The 22651-nt window shown below is 42.2% G+C and overlaps 1 protein-coding gene across 2 annotated transcripts in view; it reads right to left on the bottom strand.

Annotated features, from left to right (window-relative positions):
• The window catches only part of MYBPC1 (myosin binding protein C1), a 122315-nt gene that overhangs the window by 98307 nt on the left and 1357 nt on the right, over positions 1–22651 (bottom strand). The window contains exons 2-4 of one of the 2 annotated variants that reach the window (XM_009944307.2): positions 21995–22107; positions 20946–21054; positions 15362–17630 (exon numbers count right to left, since the gene is read on the bottom strand). In XM_009944307.2, the coding sequence (XP_009942609.2) occupies positions 17203–17630; positions 20946–21054; positions 21995–22107 (650 nt within the window). In that variant the 3' untranslated portion in view covers positions 15362–17202. Of the gene's footprint in view, positions 1–15361; positions 17631–20945; positions 21055–21994; positions 22108–22651 lie in introns of those variants that run through there. The other variant, XM_075428586.1, reaches the window with a different exon arrangement.

The raw sequence follows: 22651 nt of genomic DNA, 5'->3' as shown, positions 1-22651 counted from the left end.
CTGTATTCCCCACTGCTGGCTATGGCCAGAGCTGTGAAGGAAGGGCAGCTGTTTCTGCACGTACCATGCCAAAAACACAAGATAGACTGTTTCATGAGAGGTTTCATGATAACTCCAGCCAAGAGGCTCTGACAAGATTTCAGTAATCACGGCAGCTTTGGCACTTCTCTAAACTAGACACTTCTCTTACTGTCGAATTCAGATTAAATATCTGCACAGAGAAATGGGAAACCTTTTCCACACAGCAGGGGCAGCTGGGTCCGTGGATTCAGATAGCAGACTTCAACAGGGCCAGCTCAGGGCTTCTGAGCAAGAGACAGGCAATGGTTGGCTCTGTCCCCTCGCCACTATCTGCCGTGCAGAGTGACTAAGCTAGCGTGAGAAAGGAGATTAGTAACAAATTACTCTCCTCTTCTCCATAGCTCCTGGAAGCAAGGATGATGCAAGAAGGATCCTCCTCCTCAGAGGTTTGCCTCCAACACAGACCACCAGCTCGCTCCTGTCCAAGCCCAGCCTAGCTACTGCCTATTCCTCAGAGCTGTGTCCAAAAGATACATTCTAGTCTAGTTACATCAAAGAAAAAAAAGAGAAAGGGAGAAAAAAGGTGGAGACTCTTGCATTACACAGGAGCTGGGAAATAGCAAAAGCGTTTGGCTGGTCGGTAGAGGAGGACAGCACAGCACAGCACCGATGCAAGAGGAGAACAGCAACAAGAGATTTAGAATTCATGAACAAGGGTACAACAATGCAAAAAAGACGCCAAGGCTCTTATTAAAGAGGTGGTAGCAAGCAGTTTTTCTAGCAGCCCTGACACTTCTGCATATGTTCAGAAGAATGCTTAAGTTTATATAAATGTCGAAAGCTGGAAAAGAGGCAAAGTGAAAGAATAGAAATGTTGTGATCCTTAAAAAGATTAGAGACACAATTGGGTAACTCTAGCTCTGGCAGCCTGACTTCAGTTCCAGGTAAAATATTAGCAAAACCTGAGAGGAGCATCTATTTTTAGATGGATAGAGCAGAAAAACCTATTGGCTTAAAGCCAAGGGGGATTTGTGAATCAGACAATGCCAAAGAAATCTGATAGGCTTTTTTAATATGGTATCTGAGTGGGTGGGTTTTTATAAAAAAGACCTGTGCCATATGGAAACGGTTTAAATAGTGCCTGGATAAGAATTCAATAAAGCGACGAGCAAGCACTTTACATGCACGCTGTGTCCTTACAGAAAGTCCGTGTACTTCTTTAAAGGGTGTCCTTTGACCCAGGTACTTCTTTACAATAAGGCAAAATAGGTTTTGCTCAATGTAATTCAGCAAATAAGCACAGCATAGACACAGTAAAAGACAAGAGACTCTCCCACTTGACATTTCTATCTTTCTTTCCCTCTCTTTCTCTCTTCCTTTCTTGCTCTCTGTTTCTGTCTTTCAGACCTTCTCTCTCTCTCTCCTTCTCCTTTCCTCTCTTTCTCCTGTTGTCTTTCTCTTTATCCCTCCCCTCCTCTGTCCCCTGTTTTCCCTCTCTCACACATGCTCTTGCATATAAACACACACCTTCATGCTTACTGTTTTGTTTGAGATGCTGACTACAGGCTGTTGAGATGAGCCACATTGAAGGAGCACACTTAGAAGAACTCAGAAGAAAGAGAAATTCAATATTCATTGTCTCAAGATAAAATCAGTGTGTAATTTGCTAACAAGTTACACCCATGGGGTACAATGTTCACACCAAACTTTTTATTGTGATAAACCCATGGCATTACTGAAGTGACTCAAATCCACATCAGAACAGACCACCTCCACTCCACTGTGGACAGGATAGGCTCGGTGGGAAGCATCTCTTGGTAAAATCAGGCACTATGTATGTGCCTCTACATGTGCTTGGACAGACCTATGGCAAGTTTAGTTTCCTTTCCTTTGTGCATGGGTTTTGAGTTCAAAATGAGAAACAGACATGGTTCTTCTTGTGTGGGAACAAAAGAAATTCTTCTTTCTTTCTTTCCATAAGCCAATAAAGCAACGGAATGGCATGGTAATGCCTCCTATTTTTCATGTTGGAAGATATTAAAATCACTTTGATTTTTCATGCAGTTCTAGGGGACAACACATTAGAAGCTGCATGCCAGGAAAATTCAATTGAAAAGGAATGTTCTGACCTCAGCTGCCGCCATAGCTCACCCATGGGCCGGCTAATTTTCCCCTCCCCACTCCCCTGAAACAAAGCTTTATCTGTTTGCTGTGGTACAGCTTCATGCCTCACGCAAAGCAACAAGGACAGCAAGCCACTGGGAGGTTGCCATTCTCTCTGCTGCGCTCTGCTTTGCTCTCTCCTTGCTAATGATGCAAGGTAATTACACATGCGTGATCAAGATCCCATTTTAATAAGACTTCCTCAACAGCCGAGCTTCTTGCATATCTACGGTTTCTCTGACGCAACCTATTTGTTCTAATAATTTTGCACAATGGATTCTGAGAGCTTTATATATTTCTCTAGGATATCTGTGTACCTCTGATGGCTAGACGGATGGGATCATGGGCAAAATTTCAGAAGAACAGCCATGCTGGTCTTCTAGTGCGTATACTCGCGTCTCTGTTAGCATACACAGCAGATTCAGAAGAAAGGTTATGGAAATTCTAGAAAATCCCTTGAAATGTCATCATTGCTTATGAATTTGTATACAGAAATCTAATACACAGAGACTGGCTGATCAGGCATAGTTCTGTGCCTAACTGCTGCCTATCAATTTCTTTGCCCTTTATGATTAAAAAAAAAAAAAAAAAGAAAGAAAAGAAATCCAAGGATAAGTTTCTAAAAATGGCTGTGTCTGGCAGAGGGAATTTAATCCCTACTAGCACTGCAAATATGATGCTCTCACTTCTGTAAGCACTGTGCAGAGATGCAGAAAACTCCAGGAATGAGTCCTCTTGAAAGCTCTTCCACCTGGGCTGCCTCACGTGCCGGTTTTTTCTTGCTTGCGGGCAATCCTGCACAAAATCAGTTTTAATGACTCTCCCTGGGAACGCGTCTGTTGACTAGAGCAAGTGTTTGCAGGACAGTGCCCTCTGTCTTGTATTTAAGGCAGAACCACGGTGTCAGTGGTTGTCACAGCTGTAACACATCCAATGATACGTGAAGGAAAGTTTACGCTCTCTGCTCTGGTGTGAACGTACAATTGCCTTCTCTGCTTAGTGGTTTTAGGGCAGGATTTGTGATTTAATCAAAATTAAGAGTGACAGTTCAGGCTAGAGGCTGTGGTGGACACTGAATAATTCTTCCTGGGTGGAGATTTTATTGCAGAAATTGGGAGTGAAGCCAAAACAACAGTAAGCTGGCAAAAAAGTGACACTTTTCCACCTTCTAGAAAATCTTGCAAGAACTCGATTAAGAAAGAATTGTGAACCACACAGGTATATTCCATTTCTTCTCTCTGCCAAGTCCTACTTAATAATTTCTGAGCAGCACAATCCTTCACTCGGCACATTGTCACTTCCAGAGACCAATAATCAAAATTAAATTGTCAAAATCAAGTAGGATCAGGTTGCTTGCTTAGCTTCAGCCTAGCAATGCCTTCCCAAATGATTGAGCCTTCATCCCCAGCTGGTTCCCAGCTGTGCCTAAGCAGTTAGAGCCCTGCCAGACATAACAGACCCTTCTCTTACATGTATTGCACAGCCAAGCAGAGCAGGCCTTACAAATAATCATTTCTCCAGCCTGCAATCTGACAGCCAAGTTAGTCTTAAAGGTGACTCACAGGACCTATGTTTGTATAATTATGCCCTTACATCCAGCCCAAATAAAGATCCCTATCTATATGTTGTATGTATACACACGCATATATATCAATGGGTGTTTAGACGTGAACAAAAGCACCACTTAGTTTCTAATGGTCCCCTCAGAATTTGATTTCAGCTTCCGTTGGCTGGATTTGATTTAATTTAATTGAAGTCAGCTACACTAGTAATTTATTTCAGTCTTTTCATACATTTGGACACTCTGTCTCTTGTACCTAGAGGTTTCAATCGTTATTGACAGCTCCTATCCTGCAATTATTACTTACTATTACTTATTACTCGTATAAAATATTTAGAGTAGGAAATGTTATAACATAAAATTGTAAGGAAATATGGCTAGAAGAAAGCTCAAAAGATTGTTTCATGCAGCCTCTACGCTAAGACAAAATCACCTATCCTAGTATGATTATTATTTTTTTTCTAACCTGACCACAAACACCTCCAGGACTGAAGAATGTCTACCACCCGCAAGAGATGTATTGCATTTCTTCATTGCCCTCACACTCCCAAAATTTTTTCCAACATCTAAACTGAATCTTCCATGCGAACATAGCTGGTACCATGGTGGTAGATACCAACTTTTAAGTGGCAGACGTAACGGTTTCAAGGAAAACTTACAGATGAACTATGAAAGAAAGTAATGCAATTTTTACTTTATCTCAGTATTTGTGAAATGACTTTTATATAACTTTTATAACTGGAGAAAAGACCTGAAAACCTTCAAGAAGTTTAGTTTTTCTGAAGTTTATGTTATCACCGATGGCATTTAATGATGAGGTTGGAATAATCTCAGTAAGTTGTGTCACATGAGTAAATTAAAATGAAAGTCACAAGTTTTTTTATATAAGAATCATCATCTGCTTTATTCCTGCAAGATTTTCAGTAGTTATTGTTATTACAGATGAGACCTTGATACTACTAATAACACCAAATGTTATTTTGGGCATCCATTCACATAATACTTTTGTAAGAAAGAGCTATGCCAGATTACCAGTGGGATGTGATTTGATATGAGTTACTTATCAAGAATTGACATCAGTGTTTCTATTTTTATTACTGAAAAATTTCTATACAAAGCTATAAAACATTCACGTCTAGCAAGAGAAAACAGATGAGGTATACCTTATGCAAAAAATGTGATGCTGTTACTGGAAAAGTGAAACGCTGATCTGTTAGCATTGCTAGTACACTGAACACTGAGCTGTGCTGGATAAAAGGCACGCTAGAACTTCGTCTAGGTCCATCCAATGTCAAACATGAACAGATACCATTGAAGGGTGGTAGAGAGTGAGACTAGGAGCTTCTGGGAGGACTGCAGAGAACTTTAGCAAGTGTTGAGGGACGGGGACACGGGACTGGAAAAGATCAAAGCATGGGAGATGACCAGAAAGGAGAGAAAAGGGTGGAGGAAAACCATTAGGAATAATGTTAATCATACAGTGAGCTAAAGCACATGTTATTCTAACACTCCTTATAGAAATGCCATAGACATGAGCTCATGGACACAGTTATAACACTGCAACAATTGCTTTATAGCAGAAGGGGAATCTTTCCTTCCCATAGATATTTGTTTCCCCCAAACCTCTGAAATAAAGCTTCAGCAAAATTAGGGAGCACTATTTGCATGCTATCTGTCCTATATACTGGAAATGCATTAAAACCAAGATCACTGAGTGATGACTTGCAATGGAGCTCTCAACTCACTACAAGCAGGAGTTGTCAATTAGCTGGCATCTCAGCTCTTTTCCTAAAGAGGAAAGCAGAGCGTCTTCTGTCCAGGCGAGTAAAACAATCTTTTAAAGCTAAAGTTTAAACTGCATACGAAGAGCATGAAAAAAAAGTGTTAGCTCTACTGTGATCTAATTTATGCTCCTTATTTGCAGCAGCAGCTCATTCTGATGATCAAATTACCATTGACCTTTAAAAAAATGAAGCTTTAACCAACAGGATTTAGAGGGGTTCAGTGTTGAATTTTACAGACCTTGCCAAAGTGTAATCTGAAGTCTTACATACCTTTTTGTTTCCATCTTCAGCATGCCAGAGCTTGAATCACAAAGCTAGCACTCAGCGTCTTGGCTGTGGGTCAAGATCAACGGAAGTCACATGCAGGGTAAAGTGATGAAGGTGACATTGCTTCTACCTGGCTCAGGAAAAAAATTAATGATCTCTGCAGCAACCTGTGAAGGACTTCAGCTCCTAAGTTTGTGGCAAAGACTTGCTGGTTCCAGTTTTCCACATCTAAATACTCTCTTTAATAGCCAGAGTAAGAAAATGCTAGACAAGACTGGATGCAAATTCATCACTGACCTGGGACATACAGTGCTGTGCTCTTTGATCATATGATTGACAACTGGCAAGAGCCTGCATTGTTTCTCTGTTACCTAGTGAGTATATTTGCAAGGTATTAGGAGCATGACATGTGCCAGTACAGGGCAAGAAAGAAAAAGGGTGAAAAACAAACAGCAATAAATACCCCCACCCAAAAGAGTGCTCCGTGGTGACATTAAGCTGAAGAGACGATCAAACGCAAACACAAATTTTTAATACTTCTTGCTTTCATAGAGTACAAGGGAGATGGGTCCGAATACAGACTTCACAGTGTGCCTGTCCCTAAATGGAGCAGACCAAGCAACACCGCCTTTTGGAATTTGAAATGCTGATTTTGTGACTCCTAGGTCAGACTAGTCATAACAAGAGAATTAATTAACTGGGAGTATTCATATCACGATCAAAGCAGTATATGAAGTCTTTTCATGCCTCTTTGTGAACTACTCTGCTGAAATACTTGTATCACCCCTAGGACTGGGAAAAACGCCACAGCTAGCAAATAGCACCAAAGAAGAGATGTCCACAAAAGGCAGGCTATCCTCACCATCAACAACTGCCAGCCTTTCTTGCACCTTTCCCCAAGCTCTTGGCACGAGCCATTGCTGGAGATAAGACACTGAAGTGGCCCAGCCTGGCAGTTTCTGTGATACCTGTCATGAGAGTTGGTTGCAACACGAAAAATCTACCACAGCTGCTGACACAGCAAAAAAAACCCCACTGAAAAATGTCTGTACCCGTACAACCCAACCTGCAAGGCCTGACCCCACCAGGCTGCCCTGGGAGCCCTGATGGTGCGCTGGGGACTTCAATGTCCCTTCCCACTCCCATTTCTACAGCTGCCACACGACAGCTCAGGGTGGGGGTGGACTTTATCTTCACAGGTAGATGCATGAAGCGCAACAGGATATTTACCACCCCAGATATTTTTTCCCAAAACATGCCCTGGACTAATATTTTGGTGCCTACAAACCACTTAATTAACTGGAGCAAACACCCGCTTCAGTTTTAACTTTTAGTGTCTGAACAAAAGTCATTAGGAGGCATTTTGGGGTTCGGCTCACCTTGTCCCCAGCGCTGCATGTCTCAGCACTACTCAGACCATTAAGCCTTGCAGAAACCTGCTCCCCTCCGGCAAACCTGGGATGATGTGAGACCTGTCCCTGCGGAGGCTGGTGACCACAGTCACTTCGGGGCAATGCAGGGTCTAAGGGGAACAGGAATTAAACTGGATTTCCCAATGGAATATTAATTCAGTGCAAAGAATTTAACTATTTACCTATGTTTGAATCAGAAAATAAACATGGAAACACAAATTTTATTCAGATATTTTATCTACAAGATATAAGTGTGTATGTAAAGTTTATGTATGTATGTGGTTCCTTTATATGTATTCACTAAAAAAATCCCTTCTATCCTTCAAATTGAGTTATTTCCAACCAATACAAATTGGTACTCTCTTCCACTTCTAGGCAAATATCTAATCACATATTGCTTTATTTCAAACTGCTCTATAAAGCATTTATTCATCTGTTATCAAGTATTAGCAACAGTACAGTTACAAAAATAAAGTTCAGTTGCCTAACTCTGTTTTATAATGCAAAGCCCTCAAAATAATTGAGTCAATAACAGCTCTGAGTAATACTAGAAGTTGTAATGAATAACTGTAAGCAAATTGCTGTGTCTCTACAGCCTCTCACACCTCTCACTACCTTGAAATTAAAAATTCATCTTGTCAAACAGGAATGAATCATACAAAAATTGAAAAATACACTAATTTTCAAAGGGCATCATGATATGAAAAGTATTTTCATGAGATAGATACAGTTTGCCTATCTGCTGAACCACTTACATCAACAATCGAACAGCAACAATCATATATCATATTAAAGGAGTAGAAGTTCAAATAGCCCATGCCTTTCTCTCATTCTGTTTCAATCTATTCAGAAAATCTAAATGTTTACTATATTAGTGCCCATTTGTGTATATAAACTTTCATGTACCTGTATATGTTCTTCATTATGTAACATAAATGATGCAAATGTATAAAAACTTTAAATGATAGACACAAATGATTGAGTTATGCACATATATATACACCCCTAATTGGATATCTACATGCAATAAATTACATATTTGGTTTTGTAATAGTATAACTTGTGTGCTTCTTGAACGTTTGACTAGCTGGACGGCATTTAGCCCACTCCATGGGTGTCCTCTGTATAAACCTGTGCCTAGAAGGACTTGGAGGAGTTTTACACAATACAAAATTAAGACTTACAGACGGAAATCCCTGCAGGACTGGAGCTTAATCTGCCTTCTTAGGAAGTACTGCAGCATTCCAGGCCTCTGAATATCTTTGAACAGCTGTTGTTAAAATATTAATGATGACACAGTAGTACAAAGGCTTATGTTTGTGTCCAGTCCCAGTGCAGACAGTTCAGAGTCACAGCAGACCCTGAAATGAGGGCCCATCTGCTTCCAAATAACTCTGGCCCAAGTCTCAGGCTGATGAAGCGGTCATTTCTCTGACCTAAAATCACATCTGTACCTGGTTCCACGCCTAAGAAACACAAGAAAGGGAGATTTTTGCCACTGGAAAGTAGGAAATTCAGCTTCCTCTACATATGTATTGCTTCTTCCTTCCTTAAGGTAATTGTGACTTCCTTGTTTAAGGTAATTGTAAGCACTTTTAAAGATTTTCGTTTTTCAGGTGGGCTAATTGTTAATTTTTCTTGAAATTAAGATGAATGGAGAGCTTTGCATGGCAGCACCTTTCACACCTAATACTGGAGAGTCAGGTTGCATGGGTAGTTGACTTCCAGCCCAGCACAGGGTGGCAAAAGTCTTAATCTCAACAAAAGGGAAGATTGATGTGGGCGGCCTGGAACACCTGCTGCTGAAGCCATGAGGGTTTGGGGCACTCTCCTGCCTACACTGAAGTCGGTGAGAACTGTCCTGTTGCCCTTCGCAGAAAGAGGATCAGGCCCTCACTGAACAAGATTAATAGGAGCAAGCCTGCCATTGATTATGTGCTGCTGTCCTCACCATATCAGAGGGCAAGCCAAGGGGTGAATTACAGCTACCCGGGGACTCCATAACATGAGAAGAAATCAAACCGACGGACACACACTGGAAATTGAAGCATGCTGTATCTGAGAGAAACCAACACAGAGAGCGGAAAGTCTTCTGTTTCCAGTCACTCGCAGCCTGTAACAGTCCAAACCTTGCAGAGTTGTTTCATTAAAACGTCTCTTTGCTCAGCCCAGATAAGGAACTGCTACCACTTCTTACACTGACAACTGTACATCTGTAATGCTTATTCCAGAGTAACTGTGGAGTTGGCAGAGACCCACAAGGAATAAGAACTCACATGAGGAGAGGGGAATACTGGTGTGACAACATTGGTTTAAATTCGCAGTTTATCACGTAATATGAGAATTTGCCTCTGTAGACAGGAGCTACTTAAGAGGTGGCTTTTTTGTGCAGAGGTCAGAGAGGGAATTAAATGCTTCCGAAGTGCCAAACAATACTCTGAAGGATCGACTAGATACTATTTTCAAGTAATTGCATTTGAGACTGAGTGTCATTACACTTCCCAGGACGTGGTAGTGTCATTTATTCTTTAGGACTGAAAGTTTTAACAACTTGCACCTCGGCTACCGTTGTGTTCATGAGCAGCAAGGGCAAGCTTCTCTGCAAGGGAAAGGGAGCAGGATGCTGAGCGTAATAAGGTGGACCAGGCAGAGACCTCACTGACGAGGGCGCAGTCCCTCAGCCCCCAGTCAAGGAGAGCAGAACAGGTTTGGTGGCAGTGACCAGGTCAGACACAGTCCAGTGACTGCCAGACAAGTCCACAGTGATCTGCAAGGTCTGAGGTAATGTGGTGAAATCAGTGCATGGGTCAGGGTTTGGGTCTGGATCAACAAGGTATATGGCCAGGCAGGGCATGGATGCAGCACAGTTCAGGCAGGGTCCAAGTCAGCTTAAACGCAGCTCTCAAGCAAAGGGGGAGAGCCCCTGCTGAGACTTCTTAGAGCTTCTTCTCAACCAGTTCTTTTTTCACAACATTTTCAAGGCCAGACAGCTGTTTATCAAACCTGGCCCTGAGCCCAGGCAGCCAAATCCATGGGACAGGGGGACGTGCACTTAGGGCCCTGATGCTCTGTAGTCAACCCAGCACTTTCCGTTCCTCGTGTGCTTTTCACAGGACACAGCATTATCTCACAGTGACACCAAGTGAAAACTGCCGTTTTCCTGCAGGACTGCTGTTAGTGAGATGCTCGGACCTTCCAAGGCCTTTTGAGAAGTTTAGGCCTGATTCTCATCTGGTTTTAATGCTGTGGACTGATAAAGGAGTGGAATTGACAATTAGACTCTCTGGATTTTACCCCAGCATGCCGAAATGCAGTCTAAATCCTTTGTCTTAGTCTATGAAGACTGAGAGGTTCTGCAAACCTCACAGGTCCAAAGTACTCCGGTTGCCTAAAACCAGCCAAGAATAAACTGAGAGCAGTAGGGGCTGCCTGTGTGATCGCACAGACTTCCAGTGGCCACAGACCATCTCACAGCTGCATCTTTTCTTCTTCATCTCTGCCTGCAAGTCACTAACTGCTTGTAGTGGATGGGTTTGCCTCTGTTTTGAAGCATGTTGCTGCTTGTACAGAAGATGGGAGTTTTCCTCGCTGTTCTGCACCTCTCCAAACATACTGCTTTTCCAACAACCTCAGTTCTCCCAGTGTTTGGGTTTTTTTTGGAAAGAGTGTTAGTCTCAGCATTGCTGGGTGCAGACCGGAAACCTGAAATCAAGAAGGTTAGAAAGCAAAGCAAATCATTCAAATATTATCATTTTCATGCCAATCTCATGATTTTTAAGCCATCTCATGTGCTTTCTGCATCTCGACAAGACTAATGGTCTTAGTCAAATCTGTAAAGAATTGTGTCTTCTAATTGTGATTGAATTCTGTTCTAATGAGGCAGAAAAGTCAGCCTAGACCCTTGGACTACTACATGCTCCTAGTACTCCAAATAGATCTGCTGAGTTTTCATTTCCTCTGAAAGAAAATATTCTACGGCTTCACCAGCGCTCCACTTGGAGATAGTACAGTAATGATTAGCTACATTCCACTTTAAACTGTCATTAATATTCCCCATATGTAATTAATGCCTCTAATTCCACACAGAGATATCATGACAAACAACCAGCTGTCTGTCTTTTTATTTCATTGTGGTTCTTGAACTCTTGGCTCAGGTTATGTGTTCCTGGAATGTCAAATAAGGAATTTACTTTTCCATCCATCAGTTTACACTCTGCGTGCAGTTTGATGGCATCTTGCTAATACAGCCTGGTTGCACTGTAATTCACCTCATAATCCATTGTATCAACACTGACTGTTCGATGTGCAACTTCCTAACAAGGTGGCTGGTGCCTCTTACGCATTATATTGCCTTAGGAGAGTGGTATTCTAAAATGTATGCCCAGCACCAAGGCTGTCTGTCTTGAAGTCTCTTTTGTATGCTTACTTTCTCTCCGGTGTGTGGATTGGATTCTGCTAAGTATTTCACTTCTTTCTTCCTATGCCTCGGAAAGAGCAGGAAGCTGGAGCGGCACAAGGTGGGCCTGGCTGTTGGCTGCAGGACAGGCTCAGGGTGCCAGTGTTCTCCTCCCAGCCCGGTCACTCACCTGCCATGAGTCCACAGACATCTGACCATACCTCATGCATGCTCTGCTCTACCTACAGATGCTTGTATGTAGTCCTTTGAAATCTCCTGGTGGAGATATTATAAAAGACATGATAAGACAGCCATATTATAGGATAGGCACTGTGTTGCTGGTGACGAACTTTACTCTGGTGTTGGAGGTCTGCCCCTCTTTTGAAGAAACCAATGGTGAGCACAGAGGTACTGCTGCCAGTTTTTGGTTCAAAATACACCACATACGATTCACAGCACGTCAGCAGGTCAGACAACTAGAAATTGGATGAAATAAGGCTCTAGCACAGTGGTAGATTTCAGCAGAGGTCTTTACACAGGTAGATAGTAACTGCCCGTGAAGGGCCACTGCTAGGAGGCCAGCTGGTAACTCACAGGGAGCTCTGCCGGACATAGAACACCCAAGGAAACCATGCGGTTTTGGCAAACGCCCTCTGCTGTCACTGTCAACAAGGGATTTCTCTACATAGTGCACCAAATACGAAGTTTTCCAGGTCTTCTGTAATACATGTGAGGCCTTCATCACATTGTCTCAGCGAATATTACAGCTAAAGTTTCAGTCTGAAATGCAGCACCTTTGTGAACCTGACTGAAAGCAGAACTGAAAACCGTTGTTCAAAAAAGATTTACAATGCAACTTTGTTTTATGGACTCAGACTCTCTCCAGTCCTTCAGATGAATCTCAGCTTCTGCACAAATGTAGGAAACTGCTCACACCAGTGAGCATTTGCAGTCGTTCATCTACTTGGCAATTAGCTGTGGTTGTTTAGACGTTGCCAAGAATGCATGGTCAGCTCTCATTAACCAAAAAAGATCACATAGTTTTGTTTACATCTGGCATTCAGGATACTTTTTAGGAAGCAATCCATGGGAAGTTTATTGCAAAAAAGCCCAACACTGTTTGTAGTATTTTCCATTCTTTTTATGCTCTTTCAGCAATGCACTAATGGTAACCCGCACCATGCAGCTCTGTGATGGGATAGGAGAAGATCTCAGCTTATAAAAAGCAGGCATTGGCAGCTCAATGCTCTCCATGAGACAGCATCCATCTGCACTTGGGACAGTGAGGTAGTCTGACCCATCTGCCACTAGAATGCACATCTGGTAAGCATCTGACAAGGTGAAGGCAGGTACTTGATATGTGCTCAAAGTGCTACCAAAAGGAAAAGTTCCACTGGAGTCAAATTCAAGTACAATGAAATAAAATCAAGTAATTTATCAGCGGAAAGCTGAGAATCTCTCCTGCTTTTGGTCTGTTCAACAGGATATATATATGTAAGCATGGCATAAGTTGAGCAAGATGGGTTAGATAAAACATTGTACAAAGATGCTCTGGTTCTGTCCATTTCAAGATTCTGTAAGGCTGTCGTCGTAATTCCTGCTTATAGGAATTCAGAAGTCTAAATCTGAAAGATCAGCTTTATTTCTTCATGCACCGCCCTTGGCAATGTTGGAAGCCACTGAAGCCACACTCGTTTTGGAGAAGATGCTGAGCTGCAGCTGTAAAACTGACTGTTGTCCACGGTAGTCGACACAGAGTTGTGGCTCTGCTGACATAATGTGTCTGCTTTTTTTGTGGATTTCATAGCATCATCTCAGTTGTGACATTTTCTGTGTCTGCCACAGCTGGAACTGGCCTGGGAAGAACTTCAGAAGGAAAAGTGCTTCTTTTGCCACATCTGCATCAGCACTGCGCACGAAGATGAAAAAAATTAAACATTGGGAAGAAACAAGAAAAAACAAGAGGGTCGTGCAGAGACAAATGACCAGGAGGCCTGCAAGCGTCACAAATTCCATATGAAAAGCTGCCCATTAGTGCCATCTTGTGGGGCCAGAGCTGCCACCCTCTCACCCACCAAAGAGGCAAAGCTCTTCCCATCAAGGTGCAACCCCACCTGGCGTTATCCTGGCTTGTGGCACAGGGACTTTCCATCAGAGGCCAACGCTGAAGCTGCAGCAGTTGTAGAAGGCATGATACCCTACCTGCGGTCACCAGAGCAAACAAGAACTGTGCGCTGGGGAGAGGCACCAGCCCAGCCCTCGCCTGGGACTCTCTGATCTTGCCTGCAACGTCTGAATAGAAAACAGGCGGCAAAGGTGACACAAGGGATGAGCAAGGAGATTGTCCACATGTCTAGCTATGCCTGTGCAGGGGGATTTCTGCCGTCCCTTCAGAGGCACACGTCACTCTGAAGGCTCAAGGCCTCATTAAGTGCCTGAAGCATCATGAGGCACGGTGTTAGTTACGTGCAAGACTTCAGCACAGGGCACCTTGCTCAGAGTGGGGTATCCTTCAAAGCAGGGTACTGAGTGTGGGAGCTGGGAGGAGGCCAGCTCCTTTCCCCACTCCTAGGCCCTGTCCCGGGCTCTTTTCTGAGGCAAGATGCCACATCTAAGTCAGAGGTGAGGGTGAAACAGCGGCAGTTGGGTGGGCAGGCAGACCACTTTCTGGCCCGATTTGGCTGCTGGGAGTGAGGAGGAAGGAGACAGGAGAGAGACAAAGATGAAGGTAGCAATGGCAGCAATGGGCCAGTTATCGAGAGTCACGTAGATGGGATAAAGCTGCTGTCTCGGGAGCTGCCTCTCATGTTTCCCCTGGGTGCATGGCACCCTCAGACCTTTTGTCCAAGCCCGTGCAGATCAGGGGGAGGAGACGCAATGCAGAGGCTGAGGGTGGGACGACAGTGATGGAGGGTGAGGTGCACAGGGAATTGCACTGGGAATCAAAATGCCTTACAAGCACCCACCTCAGTTCTGTTTAGATCTCCACATGCAGCCTTGAATTTCCTGCCTGGAGCTACATGACAGGATTCTGCAAAGACTGAGACTACCAGCAGTCCAATTTCCTACTTTCAGTCTGTGTCTTGTGGTATGACTATGATTTTGCCATGACTTTGTTGGAGTACTGTATATCTTAGAAACAGATACGGTCTCGGGTTAAAGATGTTGAGAAACAACGAATCCACCACATCGCTTAGTGCGTTGTTTCAGTGGTTAAACACTCCCACAGTTAAAAACAGCTACACCTTATTTCAGACCTCAGTAAGTCTAAGTCTGTGCTTCAGATATTTGGTAATCTTGTTCTTTTGCTTATGATTTGTCTTTGCTAGGTTAAAGCATTGCTAACAGTCAAGAATCTTTTCAGTATGTAAGCCAAATATCAGTGCATTGCACAGTTAAGTATGCTTCTGTACACCCACAGAACTACAGTAGGAGTTTCTAAAATCTCTCCAGGTACGTTTGATTAGGAGGCCAGAAGGGGGGTGGGGTGTGCTACCTTTTTTCAAAGAAATCTCTTTCTAACACTGTCAGTCCTCATGGTTACTCCTATGGCTGAAATCCATCTCTTTCTATCCAGAGATACTATGATTCCCTCTTTTCTTCTCCTCCTGAATATCCTTTAGTTCTTACCCCTTATGCTCCTCTCTTACAGCTCTGTACTGTTCTCCCATCTGCAGCCATAACATCTCACTTGGTTACCAGTTTTATAGGAAGTAAATGCTAATGTTTACATTTAAGCTAAAAAGGTAACACAGCATCTGAATAAGTATTTATTTCCTTAACAAGTAGATGAGGCTGAGGAAAGTGAATCCAAACATATTGATAAAGTAAGCATTTTACAGAAAGCAGACGTTTAACCTGGTGTACGTTACCAGGCTTGCAAATAACACAAAGTCAGTGTGCAATGGGTGACAGATGTGGAGTAACTAAACTGTGCCGTTTCTTGGAAAATTTATGTACATTATGACATTTGAAATGCTGTGTTTTCGTAAATGCTCACACAGTGAAGGCATCCCCGTTGAAAGACCTCAGTCCTTTGTAAGAGCGAAACTCCCACCGTGTTCAGTGCCACAGCAGGATCCAGATTCAGTTCTATAAGACCAGAGGCATTCTTGTGTCTATCTTGTAGTAATGTTTATATTGTACAGGACACTACCCTCAAAATTAAATATTAACAACACAGTTATGACCGTCTTATTTTGGCAGATGTTTACTGACTTAAAGTCTGGGTCTGTTTTTAGTGCTATTTAACATGCTTTGGATTTCTCAGAGTACACACCTTGTCTTACCAAAGCGCTAATTCAAAACCTGGAATTTTGCTGGAGTGTTTTGCATCGTGTCTATTATATAAAATTATATCCCTGTACAAGTAAGCAGGAGTTACAGAAAGGGGTAACTATCAAAGTCAGCGAATTTCATCATACGTACCAGGCCACAATTTATACCTCTCCACAGAAATTAATTTTGGCTTTATTAATATCTGGACTTGCACTCACTTGAAGGAAAACGCAGAACTTGAGACTGAATGCAGATGAATGGAAATATTTTGGCACAATAGACAACTCATATGATGAAACAAGTTGATCAGGTAACTGAAGTATGAAATTAGATTTATAGGTATCATCCTGGCATACGGATCTAGTACTCTCTTTTTACCTATATTTAGTCCTTCTTCCCCGTGAAGACAGTATATAATCACTGAGCCTTTCAGCTACATTCCCATGTAGGAAAAGACCTGGAGAAATATAACTGTATTTATATGTATAAAGTTATAACTCCAAAAGCTGTTATAAATAACAAAGCTATGCTTGTTAGGTGAGTACAGAACTGCTGGAGAAAAGCGCAGATTCTCACATTAGTGGGGGAAGAACTGTAAATAACTTCGTGAAAAGCATAATCCTTCACTAACCCTCTCATGGTATGGTCACTTTCCCAATGCATCCACTACCAGCAGTGAAATGTGCACCTGGCAATCCTAATACCATATGTCAGGATCTGTGCTAAGATATGTTAATTTAAGTGATAAAGGATTAACAGCTTGGCCAACAGGTGCACCTTCATGTGGACTCTATCATTCAGCCAGGCATTCACTCAGAATATGTCTCTTAACACAGAACGTTGGTGAAAAAAGCAGACAATAGCTTCATGCAGCTGGCAAATCTCTTCTCTTTCTAATTCACGTGCACCCAACTGCTAGGGAGTGCATGCACTATGGTACAACAGCATCTAAATTCTGATTGGAAATTTTGGGGATACACATAAAACTTCCAATCAGTGTTGTCAGGGTGGGATCTTTGGTGTCCATTAACAGACAAAAGTCTGGATCCTGATCTTGGATATACCAGCTTGGATCTGAAGTGATTCCTTTGATTAACATCGTGGTGGATAAAACGTGCCCGACAGCTGATGGTTTTCTTCAGTAGTCAATGACCGTTTATCATTAAATTCAGAAGGAACAAAACTAGGGCAACATCATTTTTAAAACCCTCCTCTCGTGTGTTTGTATGATATCTTAAAGGAAAAGCTATGTACAGAGAAGAGTTCCTTTGCTGGAAAGTATTACTAGCTAACAAAGGCTTGTTTATGTGAAAGATATGTCTAGCTGTTAGCATGCTGTAATGCATAACCATTGTTATACATGTAATTATTGTAACTGATCCAGTCATCTGCACACTGATATTCTTGACTAGACTGAACGTATGGATGATAAACTGTTTCTTTTCCCAAGAAGTAAGATGGAGCAAGTCTCTGTAAAACAACAGCACTGAACTGGTATGTCAGCTTCCGTCGAATTTTAATGATTTCACCTGTTCTTCCGTAATTCCTCAGGGCTCTGGCCATTTTCTGATATGTCATGATCTTGCGGTTTCCCTTTCTTTCTCCCCACAGCTCTGCAAGTTTCTCCTTGTTCTTGGAGACAAACTGGAAGACACCATTGGGCTTATCCACCCATTGAATGCAGTTTGCCATAGCTGGGTCATACAGAGACTCATGAAGGTACTCGAACAGTCGAAGTTTTTTTCTAGCTATTAAGAAATAAAGTACAAAAGGTCAGAACAGAACTCGTTTTAAAAGATGAACAGTTTTCTTTTTCCTGGAAAGGATCTTACAGGCAAAAGCCTAGGTAAACCTAATACCCTGTCACAAATTAAAAGATCAATATAAACTATTCAGCGGAAGACCAGCAACAGCAAATGGGATGATAGTTCTGAAACATGCACAGATCTGTGGTGACAGAAAGAAATTTGGTCACTAAGAGTGTCAAGAGCAGGTTATTTTGGGATCATAAGAAATATCTGATGACTTCACTGTGTGATAGGTCTCAGAAGCCACTTTCAGCAGTCTTCAGACACATGCTGTGCAGGTGCACGGTCAAGGAACCCACTGCAGGAAATTACAGCCTCAGACAGTGCAGGAAAGAGGTTCTGGAGAGCCAATCTGAATGTTTTTGAATAAGTGTTTTCCCTGCTTAATCAAAACTCAAAGATTGTGAGATGACTCAGTTTTGTCAGGTTTGTTTCAGGAATGTTTTGGGGTTGCAAGGTAGTCTCTGATACAAGAAAGGGTGAGTGGGTGAGCAGAAAAAGCAAGCTAGTTTTGAACCATAAATCTCACCTAGCCAATAAGGAGCTAGACCTTTTGGTGCGCTGTAGTTTTCTAAATATGTGCAGAAGTGTCAACTTGTTTTCCCATGCAGAATAAAGCTAGCCCAGTATTGCAATATTTGTCGGTTAACTAAGCGCATCTCCCCAGAGGCTCAGCTCTCCAGCTTATGTTAACTAGCAAGGCTTATTTAGTTTCACTTAGGTCTTGTGGATCTCTCTCTGAAGTACTCCTAGTTCTTCACAAAGCCAAGGGTGACCAAGAAGCTGCCATAAGGAGGAAGAATTTAAGATTATGAGACAAAGAGGAACATTTTGCAGAAAGGAGAGCTTATGCAGAAGAACGGCTTCCACTTTAACCAAAGTGGAAACAAGCAGCTGTACCAAAACTTCATAAAGTCTTGTCTTGCATGGCTATTTTAAACTAGGAACAGGGGAAAAGTGACAGTTGCTAAGGAACACTGAGGTCAAGCCAAGACATCTGTTAGGGATGACAGTAATCTGTGTCTGATGGTAAGGAAAGAGGAGAGAAGTAACAGTCAGACTAGGAAGAAGAGCCTGAAAACAGAGGTACTTTCCAAAAAATTAATAGAGTTTCATTATCTAAATAAAAATTGGCCTGTGACTAGAAGTACATATTCTGCTAGAAATATGTATATTATCAACAAGATGAAAAGCTTTAAAGCAAACCGGTGAAGGACACTGCCTGGTCACAGCACACACGTCTTAGTAGGTGACCTCCTGAGGTCCCCTCCAACCCAAATTATCCTATAAAACTATGAACCTATGGTAGAACAATTAAGATCAGGGGAAAATACACTGACTGCCATGGACTGAGGGTCTGCTGGAAAACAATAGCGTAGCCATGTCTGCAGCAGCATCTGATTTCATGTTGTCTGTCCTCTCAGTTCAGCTGTCATTTCTGCCCAAGCTTTTATTTCTGGACACATTATCTCTAGCTGATGTCTTGGTTTGAGAGGGCTTATTTGCTCTTATGTGTTAATGCAGCTGTGTTTCTAGACCCCAGCTGTTACCTCCATAGTCCTACACAATGTGGATGCACGACTTTGAGGTGGGGTTAGTTCACAGATCTTTGTACTTCACCTCATCGCATAAGCTAGTGATGGTTGTTACCAGGCTCTAAACATCAGTCTGAGCTAGCAGGCTGGTGTCTGCAGGTTTCTTATACGGTCTCTGGAGAGAGGCAGGTTCCTCCAGGAGGTGTTTCAGAGCATCTGCATTAGATTTCTGCACTGAATTGTCCTGAAGTAGCCTAATTCTCTCTGGGTGTGTCTAATTCCGATGCATTCTGAAGTACCTCTCTTGATTGTCTCCACTCACCGACCTTTAGTTCAGATCATGGAATGGTCTCGTTGTGGATGAACTGGACTCCTTTCAGAGGAAACCTAACTCAAAGATGCATTCCAGAACCGTACCTAAGTCATTGCAGCTTTCAGAACTTGCGGCCAGCCTAGAGATTGCCCTAAATACACCCTGGTGAAACATTTTAAACACAGATTTTGGGTACTCAGTACTGATTGTTTCATCTACAGATCTATTCCTAAAAGGCCACACTATTTGCTAGTGTACAGAAAACCTCTCATGTCTCAATAAGAAGCCAAGAGGACTAAATTTATTTAGGTATATAGGAAATAGTCCCCCAAATCACAGTTTCTGGTAGGAATATCACCATGGACACAAAGGAACCCATAAGAGGACAGAAAAAAACCACATAAGAATCATCAGTCATTCTGCAAATCTATGCACTATAGCTTTCCGGAAAAAAAGACAGATAATAATGTGAAAGATATATGAAGTAGGAAATGAAGTTTAGCAGAGCAGTAACAATTGAAGATGAATTTAGATACTGACATGTAAAATTCCTCAGTGCAACACCAGGTAAGACTTAGAAAAACAACATTTCTGAATTGAAAGGTTTTTGTTTGCAATGGTGAATTTCAAGTACAGAAGTACAGAACTTAAAAGGAGAGGCTACTCTTCCCATCATCCCAAGGAATTTGTTGTAGTAGTAGTAGTAGTAGCTATTAAGCAACAGAAACCACAGTGTTCAGCATCAATGGGAAGAGAAGACACCAAAAACAGACACCATGTGGTTAAAGTTGAAAGAGGGGGATTTCAAAAAGCAGCAAAACCAGGAAGCTACTCAAAAAGACCCCACGGTCAAAAGTAGGTACAACAGCTCAGAGTGGAAGCTGTGTAAATCTCATCTAGCAGAGTCATATAAAGGATGCTGAATCCCAAACAAAAAACAAAGAATGAATGCAATAAGCAAATGAAGTACTGCAATAACTAATGCCATGCAACTTCTTCCTTGCAAAATAGATATCCACTCAAGTAAAGTCAACCAAAATGAGCACAAAAACAGTCACAAAAATGCACACTGGAAGTGACAAATCTAAGAGGTAATTCGAAAAGTAAACAAAGGTAGACATAAAATCAGGTGCAAAAATATGTAAAAAAACCTTCAAGAAATCTCTGGTTTGTTTTTCCATGTACCAAACAAGAGGACAGAATAAGCTGATAACAGATTTATCTTGCCTTGTGAGATTTAGCAGATAGAAATTGAACACTAGCAGTTGTATTCTAGTTACTATTAAATGTTAACTTATTTTTTCCTGTTAAAAGTAAAAAAATTAGGAGAAAGAGAAAGCATGATTTGCCAAAAGATTTTTTTAAGGTAGCATAATGTACATATCAAGATACGCTCTTTCTACCCACCTTTCCCTGCTTTTGGCTGGCCAGCAGCAGCATGCATCACTTGGCTTTCTGGAATATTCTGCAGCGTGTGGTAGACAGTCTCATCTGCGTAAAAATCCGCAGCGCTGTTCTTCAAGAATTAAGACAATGAAGAGTTACCAATAGAATGCATTCTCTGAGGAAAAGAAACTCGTAATAATTCATTGCCTGAAGCCTTCAAGTCTTTCATCACCTCACCCACGGAAGACTTCTCTCAGCCACAAAGGCATGTCGTGTACCGTACCAATAAGAAGCAGCACCAATTTATGTCCAGTGGGAAGGACTGCCCACCAGCCGAGAAATTAAGAGGGAAAACTGAGTAATTGCTTCACTCTGGACCTTCAACCCTTCTGCTGGAAGCAGAGGAGGAACAGTGGACTCTGTTTCCAGAGTGGGTAAAAGACAAGGGCCACCTGGACAGTGGCCCCTGTAGACTCTGTAGTTCCTGCGTCACGTTGTGGCTAATCCGCTGGTTGAAAACGGGCTTTTGTTGAATCTATTTACCCAAAATTATCTCCCCTGCAATATTCATTTTCTGTCACTCCTGGAGGCCACGCTCCTGGTGTTTTTAAGAAGGAGTATGGACTCTGTTGGCTGAGGCTGAGCTCAGAGTCCAGCTAACGCTGGTCTTTCCAGCACTCTTCAAGCAAACTGTTGTGGAAGAAATGCAAGGCGTGGCACTTTCTCACAGCAGCAGAAGCTATGAGGGGGTTGGAAGTTGTTGTTCTCTGTATGTTTCCAGGTAATAGAAAGAAGCCCTTTTCTCTATCATTCTAGTAGGTTGGTTTGTTAATTGTCACGTTACATGACAAACCACAGAAGAGCACCAGAGACAACCAGCAAAGACAACTCCTAAAAAGAGACTATTCAACACATTTTGCAAATATTTCCCAAGGTTGTTGCATTTGACTCATGCCTGGCCAGACTGAATTTCTGTTAGTGTTAGCATAATGATTTGTATTAGAAATCACAAATGGGCAGCCAATTTTCCATTTATGTCTGACACTGTTATTAGTCATCAGTTCACTTACAACCACATTTCTCCAGCTGTACCCTTGGTCCTCTGTAGATGGTGCTGCAGAGTAGCTGGGACTTGCTCGGAGGTGGTGGTGGTGGTTAATCACAGTCAGGCAATTTTTATAACCTGAGAATTAGAAGGATGGAGCAAAAACTGAATGATAAAAGGGGAGAGGAGAAGGAAAAAAAACCCAGCGGCAAACAATCTAACATGCTGCTGAGTCTGTCAGACAGCATTTGTCCTATGGCTGCCTTCTAGATAATAAAATCTCCAGAGCCAAGATGTTTCATTTCAGCAGGTTATCCAACAGAATCTGTACTGTTACTGCTAGTCACACCCTGGGGCTGGTTTTGTTGGCCTTCATGATGAAAAGCAATATTTGTTAAGACAGAATGCCAGATATTTCATAGTGTCATGAAATAGTTTGGTTAATAGAAAAAGGAGGGCCAAACAGATCACAAACCATAATGAATGGGATAGACTACAATAATACATGGATTAGAAGGGAAAAGGGCATGTCACACAGTTCTGCAGGCCATTAGTACAACATGACTCAGGGTCTCCAATCGTGAACGAAGCAAAGGAGCATCAGAGCATCCGCAGTGCCTGAAAGAACAACACAGAAAGAACCCAAGACCTTAGGATGTTTAAATGAAACAGAGGAGAACCA

This window comes from Opisthocomus hoazin, chromosome 8, assembly GCF_030867145.1.
Source record: "Opisthocomus hoazin isolate bOpiHoa1 chromosome 8, bOpiHoa1.hap1, whole genome shotgun sequence".
Taxonomy (NCBI): domain Eukaryota; kingdom Metazoa; phylum Chordata; class Aves; order Opisthocomiformes; family Opisthocomidae; genus Opisthocomus; species Opisthocomus hoazin.
Note: the sequence above shows the minus strand (reverse complement) of the source record. Positions and strands in the feature narration are given on the sequence as shown.